The 18,081-nt window shown below is 50.4% G+C and overlaps 1 protein-coding gene across 1 annotated transcript in view; it reads left to right on the plus strand.

Annotated features, from left to right (window-relative positions):
* Positions 1-16,853, plus strand: part of LOC115203640 (tetratricopeptide repeat protein 17) — a 36,500-nt gene extending 19,647 nt beyond the window's left edge. Inside the window, exons 15-24 of the mRNA XM_029768530.1 lie at positions 3,850-4,036; positions 8,204-8,353; positions 8,584-8,831; positions 9,253-9,409; positions 9,751-9,871; positions 10,506-10,665; positions 11,969-12,052; positions 12,177-12,296; positions 12,436-12,579; positions 13,476-16,853. Coding sequence (XP_029624390.1) covers positions 3,850-4,036; positions 8,204-8,353; positions 8,584-8,831; positions 9,253-9,409; positions 9,751-9,871; positions 10,506-10,665; positions 11,969-12,052; positions 12,177-12,296; positions 12,436-12,579; positions 13,476-13,607 — 1,503 coding nt within the window. The 3' untranslated portion in view covers positions 13,608-16,853. The remainder of the gene's footprint in view (positions 1-3,849; positions 4,037-8,203; positions 8,354-8,583; positions 8,832-9,252; positions 9,410-9,750; positions 9,872-10,505; positions 10,666-11,968; positions 12,053-12,176; positions 12,297-12,435; positions 12,580-13,475) is intronic.
* Positions 16,854-18,081: the final 1,228 nt, after the last annotated feature.

The raw sequence follows: 18,081 nt of genomic DNA on the forward strand, positions 1-18,081 counted from the left end.
TGCTGGAGGACACCTTGGTTCTCAACACCTCCGAGGTGTGTACGCACACACTGCTGGAGGACTCCTTGGTTCTCAACACCTCCGAGGTGTGTACGCACACACTGCTGGAGGACACCTTGGTTCTCAACACCTCCGAGGTGTGTACACACACACACACACACACTGCTGGAGGACACCTTGGTTCTCAACACCTCCGAGGTGTACACACACACACACACACACACACACACACACACACACACTGCTGGAGGACACCTTGGTTCTCAACACCTCCGAGGTGTACACACACACACACTGCTGGAGGACACCTTGGTTCTCAACACCTCCGAGGTGTGTACACACACACACACACACTGCTGGAGGACACCTTGGTTCTCAACACCTCCGAGGTGTGTACACACACACACACACACACACACTGCTGGAGGACACCTTGGTTCTCAACACCTCCGAGGTGTACACACACACACACTGCTGGAGGACACCTTGGTTCTCAACACCTCCGAGGTGTACACACACACACACTGCTGGATCACACCTTGGTTCTCAACACCTCCGAGGTGTGTACACACACACACACACACACTGCTGGAGGACACCTTGGTTCTCAACACCTCCGAGGTGTGTACACACACACACACTGCTGGAGGACACCTTGGTTATCAACACCTCCGAGGTGTACACACACACACACTGCTGGATCACACCTTGGTTCTCAACACCTCCGAGGTGTGCACACACACACACTGCTGGAGGACACCTTGGTTCTCAACACCTCCGAGGTGTACACACACACACACACACACACACACACTGCTGGAGGACACCTTGGTTCTCAACACCTCCGAGGTGTACACACACACACACTGCTGGAGGACACCTTGGTTCTCAACACCTCCGAGGTGTTTACACACACACTGCTGGAGGACACCTTGGTTCTCAACACCTCCGAGGTGTGTACACACACACACACACACACACACACTGCTGGAGGACACCTTGGTTCTCAACACCTCCGAGGTGTACACACACACACACACACACACACACTGCTGGAGGACACCTTGGTTCTCAACACCTCCGAGGTGTACACACACACACACACACACTCTGCTGGAGGACACCTTGGTTCTCAACACCTCCGAGGTGTACACACACACACACTGCTGGAGGACACCTTGGTTCTCAACACCTCCGAGGTGTACACACACACACACACACTGCTGGAGGACACCTTGGTTCTCAACACCTCCGAGGTGTGTACACACACACACACACTGCTGGAGAACACCTTGGTTCTCAACACCTCCGAGGTGTGTACACACACACACACACACACTGCTGGAGGACACCTTGGTTCTCAACACCTCCGAGGTGTGTACACACACACACACACACACACTGCTGGAGGACACCTTGGTTCTCAACACCTCCGAGGTGTACACACACACACACTGCTGGAGGACACCTTGGTTCTCAACACCTCCGAGGTGTACACACACACACACTGCTGGAGGACACCTTGGTTCTCAACACCTCCGAGGTGTCCACACACACACACACACTGCTGGAGGACACCTTGGTTCTCAACACCTCCGAGGTGTACACACACACACACACTGCTGGAGGACACCTTGGTTCTCAACACCTCCGAGGTGTACACACACACTTGTTTTCTTACATTCATATGCCTGTTCTTGCATGACATATATCTCAAGTGGCGCAGTGGTCTAAGGCACTGCGTCTCGGTGCAAGAGGCATCACTGCAGTCCCTGGATCGAATCCAGGCTGTATCACATCCGGCCGTAATTGGGAGTCACATAGTTAAATAAAGGTTCAATTAAACACGTTTTAATGTGTGATACAGCACCTTTAGAAGTTGTCCACAGTATGGTCCTAATGGCATGTTATATAAGGATATCCACAGTGTGGTCATAATGGGATGTTACGTAAGGATATCCAGTGTGGTCCTAATGAGATGTTACATAAGATATCCACAGGATGGTCCTAATGAGATGTTACATAAGATATCCACAGTATGGTCCTAATGGCATGTTATATAAGGATATCCACAGTGTGGTCCTAATGGGATGTTATATAAGGATATCCACAGTATGGTCCTAATGGGATGTTACGTAAGGATATCCACAGTGTGGTCCTAATGGGATGTTACGTAAGGATATCCACAGTGTGGTCCTAATGAGATGTTACATAAGGATATCCACAGTATGGTCCTAATGGGATGTTACATAAGGATATCCACAGTATGGTCCTAATGAGATGTTACATAAGGATATCCACAGTGTGGTCCTAATGAGATGTTACATAAGGATATCCACAGTATGGTCCTAATGAGATGTTACATAATGATATCCACAGTGTGGTCCTAATGAGATGTTACATAAGGATATCCACAGTGTGGTCCTAATGAGATGTTACATAAGGATATCCACAGTATGGTCCTAATGGGATGTTATATAAGGATATCCACAGTGTGGTCCTAATGAGATGTTACATAAGGATATCCACAGTATGGTCCTAATGGGATGTTACATAAGGATATCCACAAAGGATATCCACAGTGTGGTCCTAATGGGATGTTATATAAGGATATCCACAGTATGGTCCTAATGGGATGTTACATAAGGATATCCACAGTATGGTCCTAATGAGATGTTACATATGGATATCCACAGTGTGGTCCTAATGAGATGTTACATAAGGATATCCACAGTATGGTCCTAATGAGATGTTACGTAAGGATGTCCACAGTATGGTCCTAATGGGATGTTATATAAGGATATCCACAGTATGGTCCTAATGGGATGTTACATAAGGATATCCACAGTGTGGTCCTAATGAGATGTTACATTATGGTCCTAATGAGATGTTACATAAGGATATCCACAGTATGGTCCTAATGATATGTTACATAAGGATATCCACAGTGTGGTCCTAATGAGATGTTACATAAGGATATCCACAGTGTGGTCCTAATGAGATGTTACATAAGGATATCCACAGTGTGGTCCTAATGAGATGTTACAAAATGATATCCACAGTGTGGTCCTAATGGGATGTTACGTAAGGATATCCACAGTGTGGTCCTAATGGGATGTTACGTAAGGATATCCACAGTGTGGTCCTAATGGGATGTTACGTAAGGATATCCACAGTGTGGTCCTAATGGGATGTTACATAAGGATATCCACAGTATGGTCCTAATGAGATGTTACATAAGGATATCCACAAAGGATATCCACAGTGTGGTCCTAATGAGATGTTACATAAGGATATCCACAGTGTGGTCCTAATGAGATGTTACATAAGGATATCCACAGTATGGTCCTAATGAGTTGTTACATAAGGATATCCACAATATGGTCCTAATGAGATGTTACATAAGGATATCCACAGTGTGGTCCTAATGAGATGTTACATAAGGATATCCACAGTATGGTCCTAATGGGATGTTACATAAGGATATCCACAAAGGATATCCACAGTGTGGTCCTAATGGGATGTTATATAAGGATATCCACAGTATGGTCCTAATGAGATGTTACATAAGGATATCCACAGTGTGGTCCTAATGGGATGTTACATAAGGATATCCACAGTCTGGTCCTAATGGGATGTTACATAAGGATATCCACAGTGTGGTCCTAATGGGATGTTACATAAGGATATCCACAGTATGGTCCTAATGGGATGTTATAAGGATATCCACAGTATGGTCCTAATGGGATGTTATATAAGGATATCCACAGTATGGTCCTAATAAGATGTTACATAAGGATGTCCATTCTAATGACTCTGTGTCCCTGCTTTCCTCTGGTCCCCTGGCAGCCCCACACACTCCTGAGCCTGGTGAGCGTGAATCTGGCCCAGGGCAATGTGACGGGCGCCCTGGACCTGTTCCGCCACACCCTGGCTCTCTCTGCCAGTTGTGCCCAGTGCCGTGCCAGCCTGCCCCTTCTGCGATGCCTGCAGTTCTACCCCTTCCTATACAACCTGCAGCGCTCGCCATGTCCGCGTGAGTGCCCCAGTTTCTCTCATGCCATACTTTATAGTCCATTGTTGTGGAAATTAATTTGGGAGGCCTGGGATAAGTGGTACTTGGCTTATTTTATAGTCAGTACCAGCCTTCCCCTTTTGACCTCTGTCTTGTGTAAGGGGTGACAGTGTTGTAAATACAAACTTTGACCTCTGTCTGACTATCTTGTCTAAAGGCTTTAATATTAATCAGCTGATCAGCTGTATTACTGGAGATAGACCTGGAATCTATCTGCAATCCACCCTCTGATGTTCGCTGTCTCGCACACTCTGTCTCTCTCTCTCTCTCTCTCCGTGTCTCCCTCTCTCGCTCTGCCTCTCTTGCTCTGTCTCGCTCGCTCGCTCGCTCTCTCTCTCTTTGTGTCTCTTTCTGTGTCTTTCTCTGTTTCTTTCTCTTGCTGTGTCTGTCTCTTTCTCTCTCTCGCTTTCTGTCTCTCTCTCTCGCTTTCTGTGTGTCTTTCTTTCTCTCTTTCTCTTTCTGTCTCTCTCTCGCTTTCTTGCTCTCTCTCTCTCTCGCTTTCTCGCTCTCTCTCTCTCTCGCTTTCTCGCTCTCTCTCTCTCTCTTCTCGCGGCTTTCTTCTCTTCTGTCTCTCTCTCTCTCATCGCGCTTCTTGTCGTCTCTCTCTCACTTATTCTGTCTCTCTCCTCTCCTCTCTTAATAGCTCCTCACTTTTCTCGCGCTTTCTGTCTCTCTCTCTCTCTCGCGCTTTCTGTCTCTCTCTCTCTCTCGCGCTTCTGTCTCTCTCTCTCTTCTCGCCGCTTTCTGTTCTTCCTCTCTCTCTCGCTTCTGTCCTCTCGCTCTCTCCTCTCTCTCTCACTTCTGTCTCTCTCGCTCTCTCTCTCGCGCTTTTTTCTGCTCTCTCTCTCTGCGCTCGCAGCCTTTCTGTCTGTACTCTCTCTCTCGCGCTTTCTGTTCTCTCCTCTCTCTCTCTCTCGCGCTTTCTGTCTCTCTCTCTCTCTCGCGCTTTCTCTAATCTCTCTCTCTCTCTCTCTCTCTCTTGCGCTTTCTCTCTCTCTCTCTCTCGCGCTTTCTGTCTCTCTCTCTCGCTTTCTGTCTCTCTCTCTCGCTTTCTGTCTCTCTCTCTCTCTCTCTCTCTCTCTCTCTCCTCTCTCTCTCTCTCTGCGGCTTTCCTGTCTCTCTCTCTCTCTCGCGCTTTTCTGTCTCTCGCTCTCTCGCGCTTTCTGTCTCTCGCTCTCTCGCGCTTTCTGTCTCTCGCTCTCTCGCGCTTTCTGTCTCTCGCTCTCTCTCTCTCTCTCTCGCTTTCTCTCTCTCTCTCTCGCGCTTTCTGTCTCTCTCTCTCTCGCGCGCTTTCTGTCTCTCTCTCTCTCGCGCGCTTTCTGTCTCTCTCTCTCGCGCGCTTTCTGTCTCTCTCTCTCTCGCGCGCTTTCTGTCTCTCTCTCTCGCGCGCTTTCTTTCTCTCTCTCTCGCGCGCGCTTTCTTTCTCTCTCTCTCGCGCGCGCTTTCTTTCTCTCTCTCTCGCTCGCGCTTTCTCTCTCTCTCTCTCGCGCGCTTTCTCTCGCTCACGCTTTCTCTCGCTCACGCTTTCGCTCTCTCGCGCTTTCTGTCTCTCTCGCGCTTTCTGTCTCTCGCTCTCTCGCACTTTCTGTCTCTCGCGCTTTCTCTCTCTCTCGCTCGCGCTTTCGCTCTCTCGCACTTTCTGTCTCTCGCGCTTTCTCTCTCTCTCGCTCGCGCTTTCGCTCTCTCGCGCTTTCTGTCTCTCTCGCGCTTTCTGTCTCTCTCTCTCTCGCGCTTTCTGTCTCTCTCTCTCTCGCGCTTTCTGTCTCTCTCTCTCTCGCGCTTTCTCTCTCTCTCTCTCGCGCGCTTTCTGTCTCTCTCGCTCTCTCGCGCTTTCTGTCTCTCTCGCTCTCTCGCGCTTTCTGTCTCTCTCTCTCTCTCGCGCTTTCTGTCTCTCTCTCTCTCGCGCTTTCTGTCTCTCTCGCGCTTTCTGTCTCTCGCGCTTTCTCTTTCTCTCTCTCTCGCGCTCTCTCGCGCTCTCTCGCGCTCTCTCTCTCTCTCGCGCTTTCTCTCTCTCTCTCTCTCTCGCGCTTTCTCTCTCTCTCTCTCTCGCGCTTTCTCTCTCTCTCTCTCTCTCGCGCTTTCTCTCTCTCTCTCTCTCTCTCTCGCGCTTTCTCTTTCTGTCTCTCTCTCGCGCTTTCTGTCTCTCTCGCTCTCTCGCGCTTTCTGTCTCTCTCTCTCTCTCTCGCGCTTTCTCTCTCTCGCGCGCTTTCTCTCTCTCTCTCTCGCGCGCTTTCTCTCGCGCTCTCTCTCGCGCTTTCTCTGTCTGTCTCTCTCTCTCGCGCTTTCTCTCTCTCTCTCTCTCTCTCTCGCGCTTTCTCTTTCTGTCTCTCTCTCGCGCTTTCTCTTTCTGTCTCTCGCTCTCTCGCGCTTTCTGTCTCTCGCTCTCTCGCGCTTTCTGTCTCTCTCTCTCTCTCTCGCGCTTTCTCTCTCTCGCGCGCTTTCTCTCTCTCTCGCGCTTTCTGTCTCTCGCTCTCTCGCGCTTTCTGTCTCTCTCGCTCTCTCGCGCTTTCTCTCTCTCGCTCTCTCGCGCTTTCTGTCTCTCTCTCTCTCGCGCTTTCTCTCTCTCGCGCGCTTTCTCTCTCTCTCGCGCTCTCTCGCTCTCTCTCTCGCGCTCTCTCTCGCTCTCTCTCTCGCGCTTTCTCTGTCTGTCTCTCTCTCTCGTGCTTTCTCTCTCTCTCTCTCTCTCGCGCTTTCTCTTTCTGTCTCTCTCTCGCGCTTTCTGTCTCTCGCTCTCTCGCGCTTTCTCTCTCTCGCTCTCTCGCGCTTTCTCTCTCTCGCTCTCTCGCGCTTTCTGTCTCTCTCTCTCTCGCGCTTTCTCTCTCTCGCGCGCTTTCTCTCTCTCTCTCTCTCTCGCGCTTTCTCTCTCTCGCGCGCTTTCTCTCTCTCTCTCTCTCTCGCGCTTTCTGTCTCTCTCGCTCTCTCGCGCTTTCTCTCTCTCGCTCTCTCGCGCTTTCTGTCTCTCTCTCGCGCTTTCTCTCTCTCGCGCGCTTTCTCTTTCTGTCTCTCTCTCGCGCTTTCTGTCTCTCGCTCTCTCGCGCTTTCTCTCTCTCTCGCTCTCTCGCGCTTTCTCTCTCTCGCTCTCTCGCGCTTTCTGTCTCTCTCTCTCTCGCGCTTTCTCTCTCTCGCGCGCTTTCTCTCTCTCTCTCTCTCTCTCTCGCGCTTTCTCTCTCTCGCGCGCTTTCTCTCTCTCTCTCGCGCTTTCTGTCTCTCTCTCTCTCTCGCGCTTTCTGTCTCTCTCGCTCTCTCGCGCTTTCTCTCTCTCGCTCTCTCGCGCTTTCTGTCTCTCTCTCTCTCTCGCGCTTTCTCTCTCTCGCGCGCTTTCTCTCTCTCTCGCGCTTTCTCTTTCTGTCTCTCTCTCGCGCTTTCTGTCTCTCGCTCTCTCGCGCTTTCTGTCTCTCTCGCTCTCTCGCGCTTTCTCTCTCTCGCTCTCTCGCGCTTTCTGTCTCTCTCTCTCTCTCTCGCGCTTTCTCTCTCTCGCGCGCTTTCTCTCTCTCGCGCGCTTTCTCTCTCTCTCGCGCTCTCTCTCGCGCTCTCTCTCGCTCTCTCTCTCGCGCTCTCTCTCGCTCTCTCTCTCGCGCTTTCTCTGTCTGTCTCTCTCTCTCGCTCTCTCTCTCGCTCTCTCTCTCGCTCTCTCTCTCGCGCTCTCTCTCGCTCTCTCTCGCTTTCTGTCTCTCTCGCTTTCTGTCTCTCTCGCTTTCTGTCTCTCTCGCTTTCTCTGTCTCGCTTTCGCTTTCTCTGTCTCTCTTTCTCTGTGTCTCTCTTTCTCTGTGTCTCTCTTTCTCTCTAGAATGCGGAGAAAAGAGGAAAGTGTTTTAAGTGGAGAAATGTTCCACTCAATAATTGAAGCTGTTAAAAATAGTCCAGCTGCTGCTGCATTTAGAAAACTCTATATTTGGCAATCAGACGCCAACCCTCTCACCATGTTTACAATCTACACACACTTTCTATATAGAGGTGAAAAGGTGCAGGGTTACAAGAAAGACCCATTTCCACTTTGACAAAAGGGACAATGAAGTCCAGTTCCGTTATCTGTATTTGTTGCTTGTATGCCATACACATTGTTGGCAGGCCAGTTTAGTGAAGACTGAAGTGTGTGTGTGCTGATGGGTTTAGTGTGTGTGTCAACAGAGGGTTCTGTGTGTGTCGGGGAGGAAGATATGACTCTACATCTAGATGAATGGGAGGCTGGCAGTAGACAGAAGCAGCAGGAGGACCCCACCACCGCGGCTGCCCAGGCTCTGCCTGTCTCCACTGTGGAGGAAGCCCTCCTATTTGAGAGTAAGACCCTTATGATTTGGACTCTGACTGTATGAAATCAAATGAACAGAACTGTTCATGGACTTCTGCACACTGATGCTCAGACATCTGGGTCCTGTTCATTAGGGCACTGTAGCAAAACCCTTTGAAACGGAAAGCCTACAAATGTCATGTTAAACCCTCCCTGTTTCTGTCCATTTTCTTCCGTTTGGTACCTAATGAACAGGACCCTGCCTTTCTGTTTGTAACAGAGGTGGTGCTGGACAGTAACGGCTCTGGAGAGGCAAGCCAACAGCCTGGAGGAGGAGAGAGGGATGAGGAGGAGTGGCAGCTGAAGGAGGAGCTGATGGGGGCCTTCGAGGGGGCTCTGGATGTGGGGGGCAAGCGGGGTGACCTGAGGGGCATCCGCGTGCTGAAGAACGATCGGGTGATGGGAGCAGGCCGGAGCGGAGGAGGGCCCTGCTTCGGTAACTGTGAGGATGACGAGGGGGCTGAGTGGGTAGGTGTCCTGTCCTGAGTAACTACCATGATGTACTATAGAGAGACAGGGGGCTGAGTGGGTAGGTGTCCTGTCCTGAGTAACTACCATGATGTACTATAGAGAGACAGGGGGCTGAGTGGGTAGGTGTCCTGTCCTGAGTAACTACCATGATGTACTATAGAGAGACAGGGGGCTGAGTGGGTAGGTGTCCTGTCCTGAGTAACTACCATGATGTACTATAGAGAGACAGGGGGCTGAGTGGGTAGGTGTCCTGTCCTGAGTAACTACCATGATGTACTATAGAGAGACAGGGGGCTGAGTGGGTAGGTGTCCTGTCCTGAGTAACTACCATGATGTATGAAAATGTATGTCCAAACAGTAGCCAGGCCCCAGCCCAACATCCCCCCCACACCCTCTCTGTGTTCCTGGTCCTCCACAGATCACGTTCCAGGTGAAGCGTGTGAGGAAGCCCAAGGCGGATAGCCCCGAGGGCTGGGGCAGTGCTGAGGACACCCTGCAGGGGGAGACACTGCTCCCTGGAGGCCACTCTGTCCTGGAGATTAGCGGCCCCACCATCCCGTCCCCTGGGCCCTCAGGTAATAAACAGCCTGCATGCTCACAGACAAACTCACAGGGAGAATCTCAATTGTATTTACTTGACTCCTCGTGTCCTCTCGCCGCCTCCTCAAAACCCATTGGAGAAGAAGGCCAGTTGGGAGGGACCTCTGACTTTAACATCCAATGGGTTCTGAGAAGGATGTGAGGAATCAAGGAAATACAATTGAGATTCTCCCATAAAGACAGTTCTCTTAGTCATCATCATTAAACCATACTAAGAAAGTGTTTGTGCCTCTAGGGTACTGATTTGTGTGTGTGTGTGTGTGTGTGTGTGTGTGTGTGTGTGTGTGTGTGTGTGTGTGTGTGTGCGTGCGTGCAGGGCGATGGAGGGACTACACCAGTCTGGGCTGGCCGGGGCCAGAGGAGTGTCAGAGAACCCGCAGGGTAGACCTCACCACCGTGGCCAGTACCTGGCTGGCCGTGTCTGCCAAGAACATCGAGTCAGTACCAACCTTCCCCTTTGACCTCTGTCTGTCTTGTGTACGGGGTTAGGACAGTGTTGTAAATTCACCCTTTGAACTCTGTCTGGCTATCTCATAGATAACTATATATATATTTGTGTGTGTGTGACAGTGGTTTCCCAACCCTCCCCTGGGGAAAATACCTCCCAGTCCACATTGTTCCAACCCTGCACTGACAGCTGATTCTACTAACTAATAAACTACTCAAATGTTGACTGCCACTGGAGTCAGTTGGGAATCACTTTATTAGGACTTAAAGGGATAGTTGGAGATTTAAGCTCTTTATATTTACACTGTTAAGATGGACTCTTGGATACTATTTGTATGTCTCTGTGTGCCGTATGAAGCAAGGTCATATCTGGAGCCATAGCTCACTAGCCCAGTGACTGGAAGTCTACTGTAGCATCTAGCATGAAACTACCTTCAACTTCCTTCACACTGTACACATAACCTTGGTAACCATGACTTCATCTGACTAGGGAAGTAGATATTTATTTAGCCAAAATGTTCAACTATCCTCTTAACATCCAAAGCCACACTTTAATTAGAAAAATGTCTAAAGTTATTTCCCCCCCTCCCTCGCTGTTCTCTCGTTTCCACCCTCCCTCCGCAGCATCACGGAACACATCGACTTTACCACTCCACTCCAGGAGCCTGCGGTGGAGCCGTTGTGCAACGCCAACCTGGCTGCCAGCATGCACACCCTGGACCACTTGGCTGGCGTGGCCAACCGCGCCACCATCCACTACACCGGAGAGAGTCAGCTCAGAGAGGTAGGAGACGGAGAGAGAGTCAACTCGGAGAGGTAGGAGACGGAGAGGGAGTCAACTCGGAGAGGTAGGAGACGGAGAGAGAGTCAACTCGGAGAGGTAGGAGACGGAGAGAGAGTCAACTCGGAGAGGTAGGAGACGGAGAGAGAGTCAACTCGGAGAGGTAGGAGACGGAGAGAGAGTCAACTCGGAGAGGTAGGAGACGGAGAGAGAGTCAACTCGGAGAGGTAGGAGACGGAGAGAGTCAGCTCGGAGAGGTAGGAGACGGAGAGAGTCAGCTCGGAGAGGTAGGGGACGGAGAGAGTCAGCTCGGAGAGGTAGGGGACGGATAGAGTCAGCTCGGAGAGGTAGGGGACGGATAGAGTCAGCTCGGAGAGGGAGGGGACGGAGAGAGTCAGCTCGGAGAGGGAGGGGACGGAGAGAGTCAGCTCGGAGAGGGAGGGGACGGAGAGAGTCAGCTCGGAGAGGGAGGGGACGGAGAGAGTCAGCTCGGAGAGGGAGGGGACGGAGAGAGTCAGCTCGGAGAGGGAGGGGACGGAGAGAGTCAGCTCGGAGAGGGAGGGGACGGAGAGAGTCAGCTCGGAGAGGGAGGGGACGGAGAGAGTCAGCTCGGAGAGGGAGGGGACGGAGAGAGTCAGCTCGGAGAGGGAGGGGACGGAGAGAGTCAGCTCGGAGAGGGAGGGGACGGAGAGAGTCAGCTCGGAGAGGGAGGGGACGGAGAGAGTCAGCTCGGAGAGGGAGGGGACGGAGAGAGTCAGCTCGGAGAGGGAGGGACGGAGAGAGTCAGCTCGGAGAGGGAGGGGACGGAGAGAGTCAGCTCGGAGAGGGAGGGGACGGAGAGAGTCAGCTCGGAGAGGGAGGGGACGGAGAGAGTCAGCTCGGAGAGGGAGGGGACGGAGAGAGTCAGCTCGGAGAGGGAGGGGACGGAGAGAGTCAGCTCGGAGAGGGAGGGGACGGAGCGAGAGAGTCAGCTCGGAGAGGGAGGGGACGGAGCGAGAGAGTCAGCTCGGAGAGGGAGGGGACGGAGCGAGAGAGTCAGCTCGGAGAGGGAGGGACGGAGCGAGAGAGTCAGCTCGGAGAGGGAGGGGACGGAGCGAGAGAGTCAGCTCGGAGAGGGAGGGGACGGAGCGAGAGAGTCAGCTCGGAGAGGGAGGGGACGGAGCGAGAGAGTCAGCTCGGAGAGGGAGGGGACGGAGCGAGAGAGTCAGCTCGGAGAGAGAGGGGACGGAGTCTCTCACATCTCACTTGTCTGCATCATTTCACTGTTCTGTCGTGACCCTCAACCGGATTTCCGTTTGTCATTCAGGTTCTACAGAATCTGGGCAAAGATAAGTTCTCGTCTCAGTCCTTTGAGCAGGTGGGCACGCGCATCGCCAAGGTCTTGGAGAAGGTACGTGTTTGTGGAGGTGGTAGCTATTCTACAACCCTGTATCCCCCAAATCACAGCATCTCCCGGCAGTATAAAGATCAATAAAATCATGCAGACAAATGAAAGTCTCTCCTCTCCTGAGCAGAACCAGACATCGTGGGTCTTGTCCAGCATGTCTGCTCTCTACTGGAGGGTGAAAGGTCAGGGCAAGAGGGCCATCGACTGCCTACGCCAAGCCCTCCACTACGCCCCGCACCACATGAAGGTAACACGGACTGGGACTTGCCCAATAATAACACACGTTTGTTTTCCTTTGCAAAACGTTTTTCTACAGTGTGAACTGCTGAACATGTCCCTGTGCTATAGGGCTGTGTGATAACTCAGTATCTCTCCCTCCCTCTCAGGATGTACCTCTGATCAGCCTGGCCAACATCTTCCAGAACGCACGGCTGTGGGAGGATGCCCTGACCGTGGCCCGCATGGCTGTGGAGATCGCCCCACACTTCGTTGTCAACCACTTCACCCTCGCCAACGTCTACATCGCCATGGTGAGCCCACCGCCATGGGAATGGACCGGCATTGTTATCATGGCTTGGTCATGAGTCGTCTGGTTCAGGTCTGTCGCCTGGTTCAGGTCTGGTTCAGGTCGGTCTGGTTCAGGTCTGGTTCAGGTCTGGTTCAGGTGCAAATGTCAGTGCTTGTGAAGCGGGTTATTTATGCTGGTATTGGTAAGTGTGTGTGTTTGTGTGGAATCTTATGCTGGTTGCGTGTCAGGTGGGTGTTGAAGAATGCTAATGCTGCTGCTAATGCTGCTGCTAATGCTGCTGCTGCTAATGCTGCTGCTAATGCTGCTGCTAATGCTGCTGCTAATGCTGCTGCTAATGCTGCTGCTGCTAATGCTGCTGCTGCTAATGCTGCTGCTGCTAATGCTGCTGCTGCTAATGCTGCGAATGCTAATGCTGCGAATGCTAATGCTGCGAATGCTAATGCTGCGAATGCTGCGAATGCTGCTGCTGCGAATGCTGCGAATGCTGCTGCTGCAAATGCTGCAAATGCTGCTGCTGCGAATGCTGCAAATGCTGCTGCTGCGAATGCTGCAAATGCTGCTGCTGCGAATGCTGCTGCTGCTGCTGCGAATGCTGCTGCTGCTGCTGCGAATGCTGCTGCTGCTGCGAATGCTGCTGCTGCGAATGCTGCTGCTGCGAATGCTGCTGCTGCGAATGCTGCTGCTGCGAATGCTGCTGCTGCTAATGCTGCTGCTGCTAATGCTGCTGCTGCTGCTAATGCTAATGCTGCTGCTAATGCTAATGCTGCTGCTAATGCTAATGCTGCTGCTAATGCTGCTGTATCAAATGACGACATGAGTATGAATTGTGGTGATTTGTGTAAATACTGATCAGTTGTATTTATTATTCTTTGTTCACTGATGTGTGTGTGTCTCCAGGAGGAGTTTGAGAAGGCCATGCGCTGGTATGAGTCCACTCTGGAGCTGCAGCCAGAGTTTGCCCCTGCCAAGGACCGCCTGAGAACCATCCAGTGTTACCTGCTAACCAAGAAGGACCGCCGTCTACCCTGAGACGACTCCACAGGAGAAGCCCTCAGAACACACACACACCACACCCACATACAAAAACATAACTTACAGTAGTTACTCACAAGAAAGCGGTTGTTGGATTTTTTTGGTTTTAAAGTCAATGCCGTATAATTTATGTCCAAAGGAATTCAGGGGTTCCAGTTGCTGTGACCCCTCAGACTTTGGTCGTAGGGGGTAAAACCAACCACTTCCATTCGCTAAACATTCACTAAATTACCCATGTTACCTTTTGAAGAAGCCCTCCACCTGAAAAGTTCTCAATTCTATTAGGAAGCTTTGGGATGTATCCCATCACTCAGCTACCCTGTCCCATAGACTACAGTATATAGAGCCCAGCATAGGGTCCTATCACTCAGCCTCCCTGTCCCATAGACTACAGTATATAGAGCCCAGCATAGGGTCCTATCACTCAGCCTCCCTGTCCCATAGACTACAGTATATAGAGCCCAGCATAGGGTCCCATCACTCAGCCTCCCTGTCCCATAGACTACAGTATATAGAGCCCAGCATAGGGTCCCATCACTCAGCCTCCCTGTCCCATAGACTACAGTATATAGAGCCCAGCATAGGGTCCCATCACTCAGCCTCCCTGTCCCATAGACTACAGTATATAGAGCCCAGCATAGGGTCCTATCACTCAGCCTCCCTGTCCCATAGACTACAGTATATAGAGCCCAGCATAGTCCCATCACTCAGCTACCCTGTCCCATAGACTACAGTATATAGAGCCCAGCATAGGGTCCCATCACTCAGCCTCCCTGTCCCATAGACTACAGTATATAGAGCCCAGCATAGGGTCCCATCACTCAGCCTCCCTGTCCCATAGACTACAGTATATAGAGCCCAGCATAGTCCAATCACTCAGCCTCCCTGTCCCATAGACTACAGTATATAGAGCCCAGCATAGGGTCCCATCACTCAGCCTCCCTGTCCCATAGACTACAGTATATAGAGCCCAGCATAGGGTCCCATCACTCAGCTACCCTGTCCCATAGACTACAGTATATAGAGCCCAGCATAGGGTCCCATCACTCAGCCTCCCTGTCCCATAGACTACAGTATATAGAGCCCAGCATAGTCCCATCACTCAGCCTCCCTGTCCCATAGACTACTGTATATAGAGCCCAGCATAGGGTCCCATCACTCAGCTACCCTGTCCCATAGACTACAGTATATAGAGCCCAGCATAGTCCCATCACTCAGCTACCCTGTCCCATAGACTACTGTATATAGAGCCCAGCATAGTCCCATCACTCACCCTCCCTGTCCCATAGACTACAGTATATAGAGCCCAGCATAGGGTCCCATCACTCAGCCTCCCTGTCCCATAGACTACAGTATATAGAGCCCAGCATAGTCCAATCACTCAGCCTCCCTGTCCCATAGACTACAGTATATAGAGCCCAGCATAGGGTCCCATCACTCAGCCTCCCTGTCCCATAGACTACAGTATATAGAGCCCAGCATAGGGTCCCATCACTCAGCTACACTGTCCAATAGACTACAGTATATAGAGCCCAGCATAGTCCCATCACTCAGCCTCCCTGTCCCATAGACTACTGTATATAGAGCCCAGCATAGTCCCATCACTCAGTCTCCCTGTCCCATAGACTACAGTATATAGAGCCCAGCATAGTCCCATCACTCACCCTCCCTGTCCCATAGACTACAGTATATGGAGCCCAGCATAGGGTCCCATCACTCAGCCTCCCTGTCCCATAGACTACAGTATATAGAGCCCAGCATAGGGTCCCATCACTCAGCTACACTGTCCAATAGACTACAGTATATAGAGCCCAGCATAGGGTCCCATCACTCAGCCTCCCTGTCCCATAGACTACAGTATATAGAGCCCAGCATAGGGTCCCATCACTCAGCCTCCCTGTCCCATAGACTACAGTATATAGAGCCCAGCATAGTCCCATCACTCAGCCTCCCTGTCCCATAGACTACAGTATATAGAGCCCAGCATAGGGTCCCATCACTCAGCTACCCTGTCCCATAGACTACAGTATATAGAGCCCAGCATAGGGTCCCATCACTCAGCCTCCCTGTCCCATAGACTACAGTATATAGAGCCCAGCATAGTCCCATCACTCAGCCTCCCTGTCCCATAGACTACAGTATATAGAGCCCAGCATAGTCCCATCACTCAGCCTCCCTGTCCCATAGACTACAGTATATAGAGCCCAGCATAGGGTCCCATCACTCAGCTACCCTGTCCCATAGACTACAGTATATAGAGCCCAGCATAGTCCCATCACTCAGCCTCCCTGTCCCATAGACTACAGTATAAAGAGCCAGTAGGCTGCTGTTCTTTGTTCTGTATCCAGTGGAGTTGGACTAGGAAGTGCAGACAGAACATTGTTTTATTTCATGAATTCATACACATCCTTTCCTCTGTCCTTCATTCCTCAAGGTGTTCACTGAAGAAACTATATGGTATAACTGCCCAATTCAGTCAGATAGGTGATATATTGATGAGGTGAATATTGGAAATATGCTTTTATTTTATGTGTTGCAACTGGGCCCCTACGATTTGTCTTTTCTTTAAGGGCTGAGAGTCGTTTTGTTTTTCTGAGGTGGTGAAACACACCGAAGGGAAGAGATTATTTTGTTAGGAATCAATCAAGAAGGACAATGCAGTAGTTGATTTATAAGACAGATATAATCCCATAGATGGTTCTGTTTTTTCATTTATTTTAATTTGTGGTTTAAATTGGAAGAACAGTTGTCATCACACAGTAATTTGTTATGATTAAGAAATAGTTTGGTAAAGAGACAGAAATTGCTGCTGGTTTGTAACTTGCTAACTAAACGCAGGTGTACCGGGTCGTGGAATGACCCGTCTCAAAACCTTTTACAATTATGGCTGCTTTAAAAAATTTATATAGATTGTCTTGTTTTGCCCTTTTTTTTATCATTCCTATTTATGTGGGGACCTACAATGAATAAATGAAAATGTATTTTTCTGAAAGGAACGTTAATGCATAGCAACTACAAAAGTTAACAGTAATGTGTTTACGTTTGCTCATTTATTTATAGTAATTATTTGTCAGGGCCAAAAAAAAACGGTTCACTTTTGACCATTTTTCAAACTCTAAATTGAACTGTTGTGTACAGTATTAAGGCAGTGGGACATTTAAGTTGATCGGCTCATCTTTTGAATGTATCCATTGTCTTCTTACAAACTTCAGACCTCTCTGGGAAATAAAAAGCAAGATATTTTGATGCCTTGAGACTTAAGTTGACTGGAGGTGGGTTTTGGATTCAGTTTTCTGGGGTCTGCTTCAGAGTACATTTAACTGAGGTAGTGGTGGGGAGACAAACTCATGCCCGAGGGTGTGGTGGGGAGACTGAAACTCATGCCCGAGGGTGTGGTGGGGAGACTGAAACTCATGCCTGAGGGTGTGGTGGGGAGACTGAAACTCATGCCTGAGGGTGTGGTGGGGAGACTGAAACTCATGCCCGAGGGTGTGGTGGGGAGACTGAAACTCATGCCCGAGGGTGTGGTGGGGAGACTGAAACTCATGCCCGAGGGTGTGGTGGGGAGACTGAAACTCATGCCCGAGGGTGTGGTGGGGAGACTGAAACTCATACCCGAGGGTGTGGTGGGGAGACTGAAACTCATGCCCGAGTCAGCCGTGTGGTGGGGAGAAATAATTCTGTAAATGGTGGACGGAGATGTCTTTGCAACTCCTCTGACGGACATCACAGCCCTAGGCCCTCCCCCAACACACTGCTCCCATTAAAAACCATTGAGTTGCTGTGTTTTAAAGCATATTTTCTGTCTGGTTTGAACTCGTCCCAACTCAATGGAAAATGTTATACTTGGTAACTGTTTATACACTGAGACAAAGTATTGCATAGCTCAGTTAGGGTCCTGAGTGGATGAAGACCTGCGTAACACTACACTTGTGATTTTGTCATATTCCTAGAATTTCCCTTTTAAAATGCACCCCTTGTGGGTCTGTGATCATATTCCAAATGACTGACAGTATTTCACCTTGCTTTTGGCCTGAGGAAAAGGATATGGTTTCCTCACTACTATACTAAGTGCAGATTGATGTAGTCCAGGTGTTCCCCCAACCAGGACATGTTGCTAAAATCCAAATGCGCCAGTGACAATGAGTGTTTGCAGAAGTAACAAGATGACTTGCAGGACCGTCCCCTTCCTGATACAATGGCAGGATTTGTAGCCTCAAGCATTACCCACATTTTTTTATTTTACCTTTTATTTAACTAGGCAAGTCAGTTAAGAACAAATTCTTATTTACAATGATGGTCTAGGAACAGTGGTTTAACTGCCTTGTTCAGGGACATAACAACAGATTTGTACCTTGTCAGCTCAGGGATTCAATCTTGCAACCTTTCGGTTACTAGTCCAATGCTCTAACCACTAGGCTACCTGGAAACCCAGAAGGCACTGCCATATCAAGGGTAGAAGATGGTGGAA

This window comes from Salmo trutta, chromosome 12 (assembly GCF_901001165.1).
Source record: "Salmo trutta chromosome 12, fSalTru1.1, whole genome shotgun sequence".
NCBI classification, from domain to species: domain Eukaryota; kingdom Metazoa; phylum Chordata; class Actinopteri; order Salmoniformes; family Salmonidae; genus Salmo; species Salmo trutta.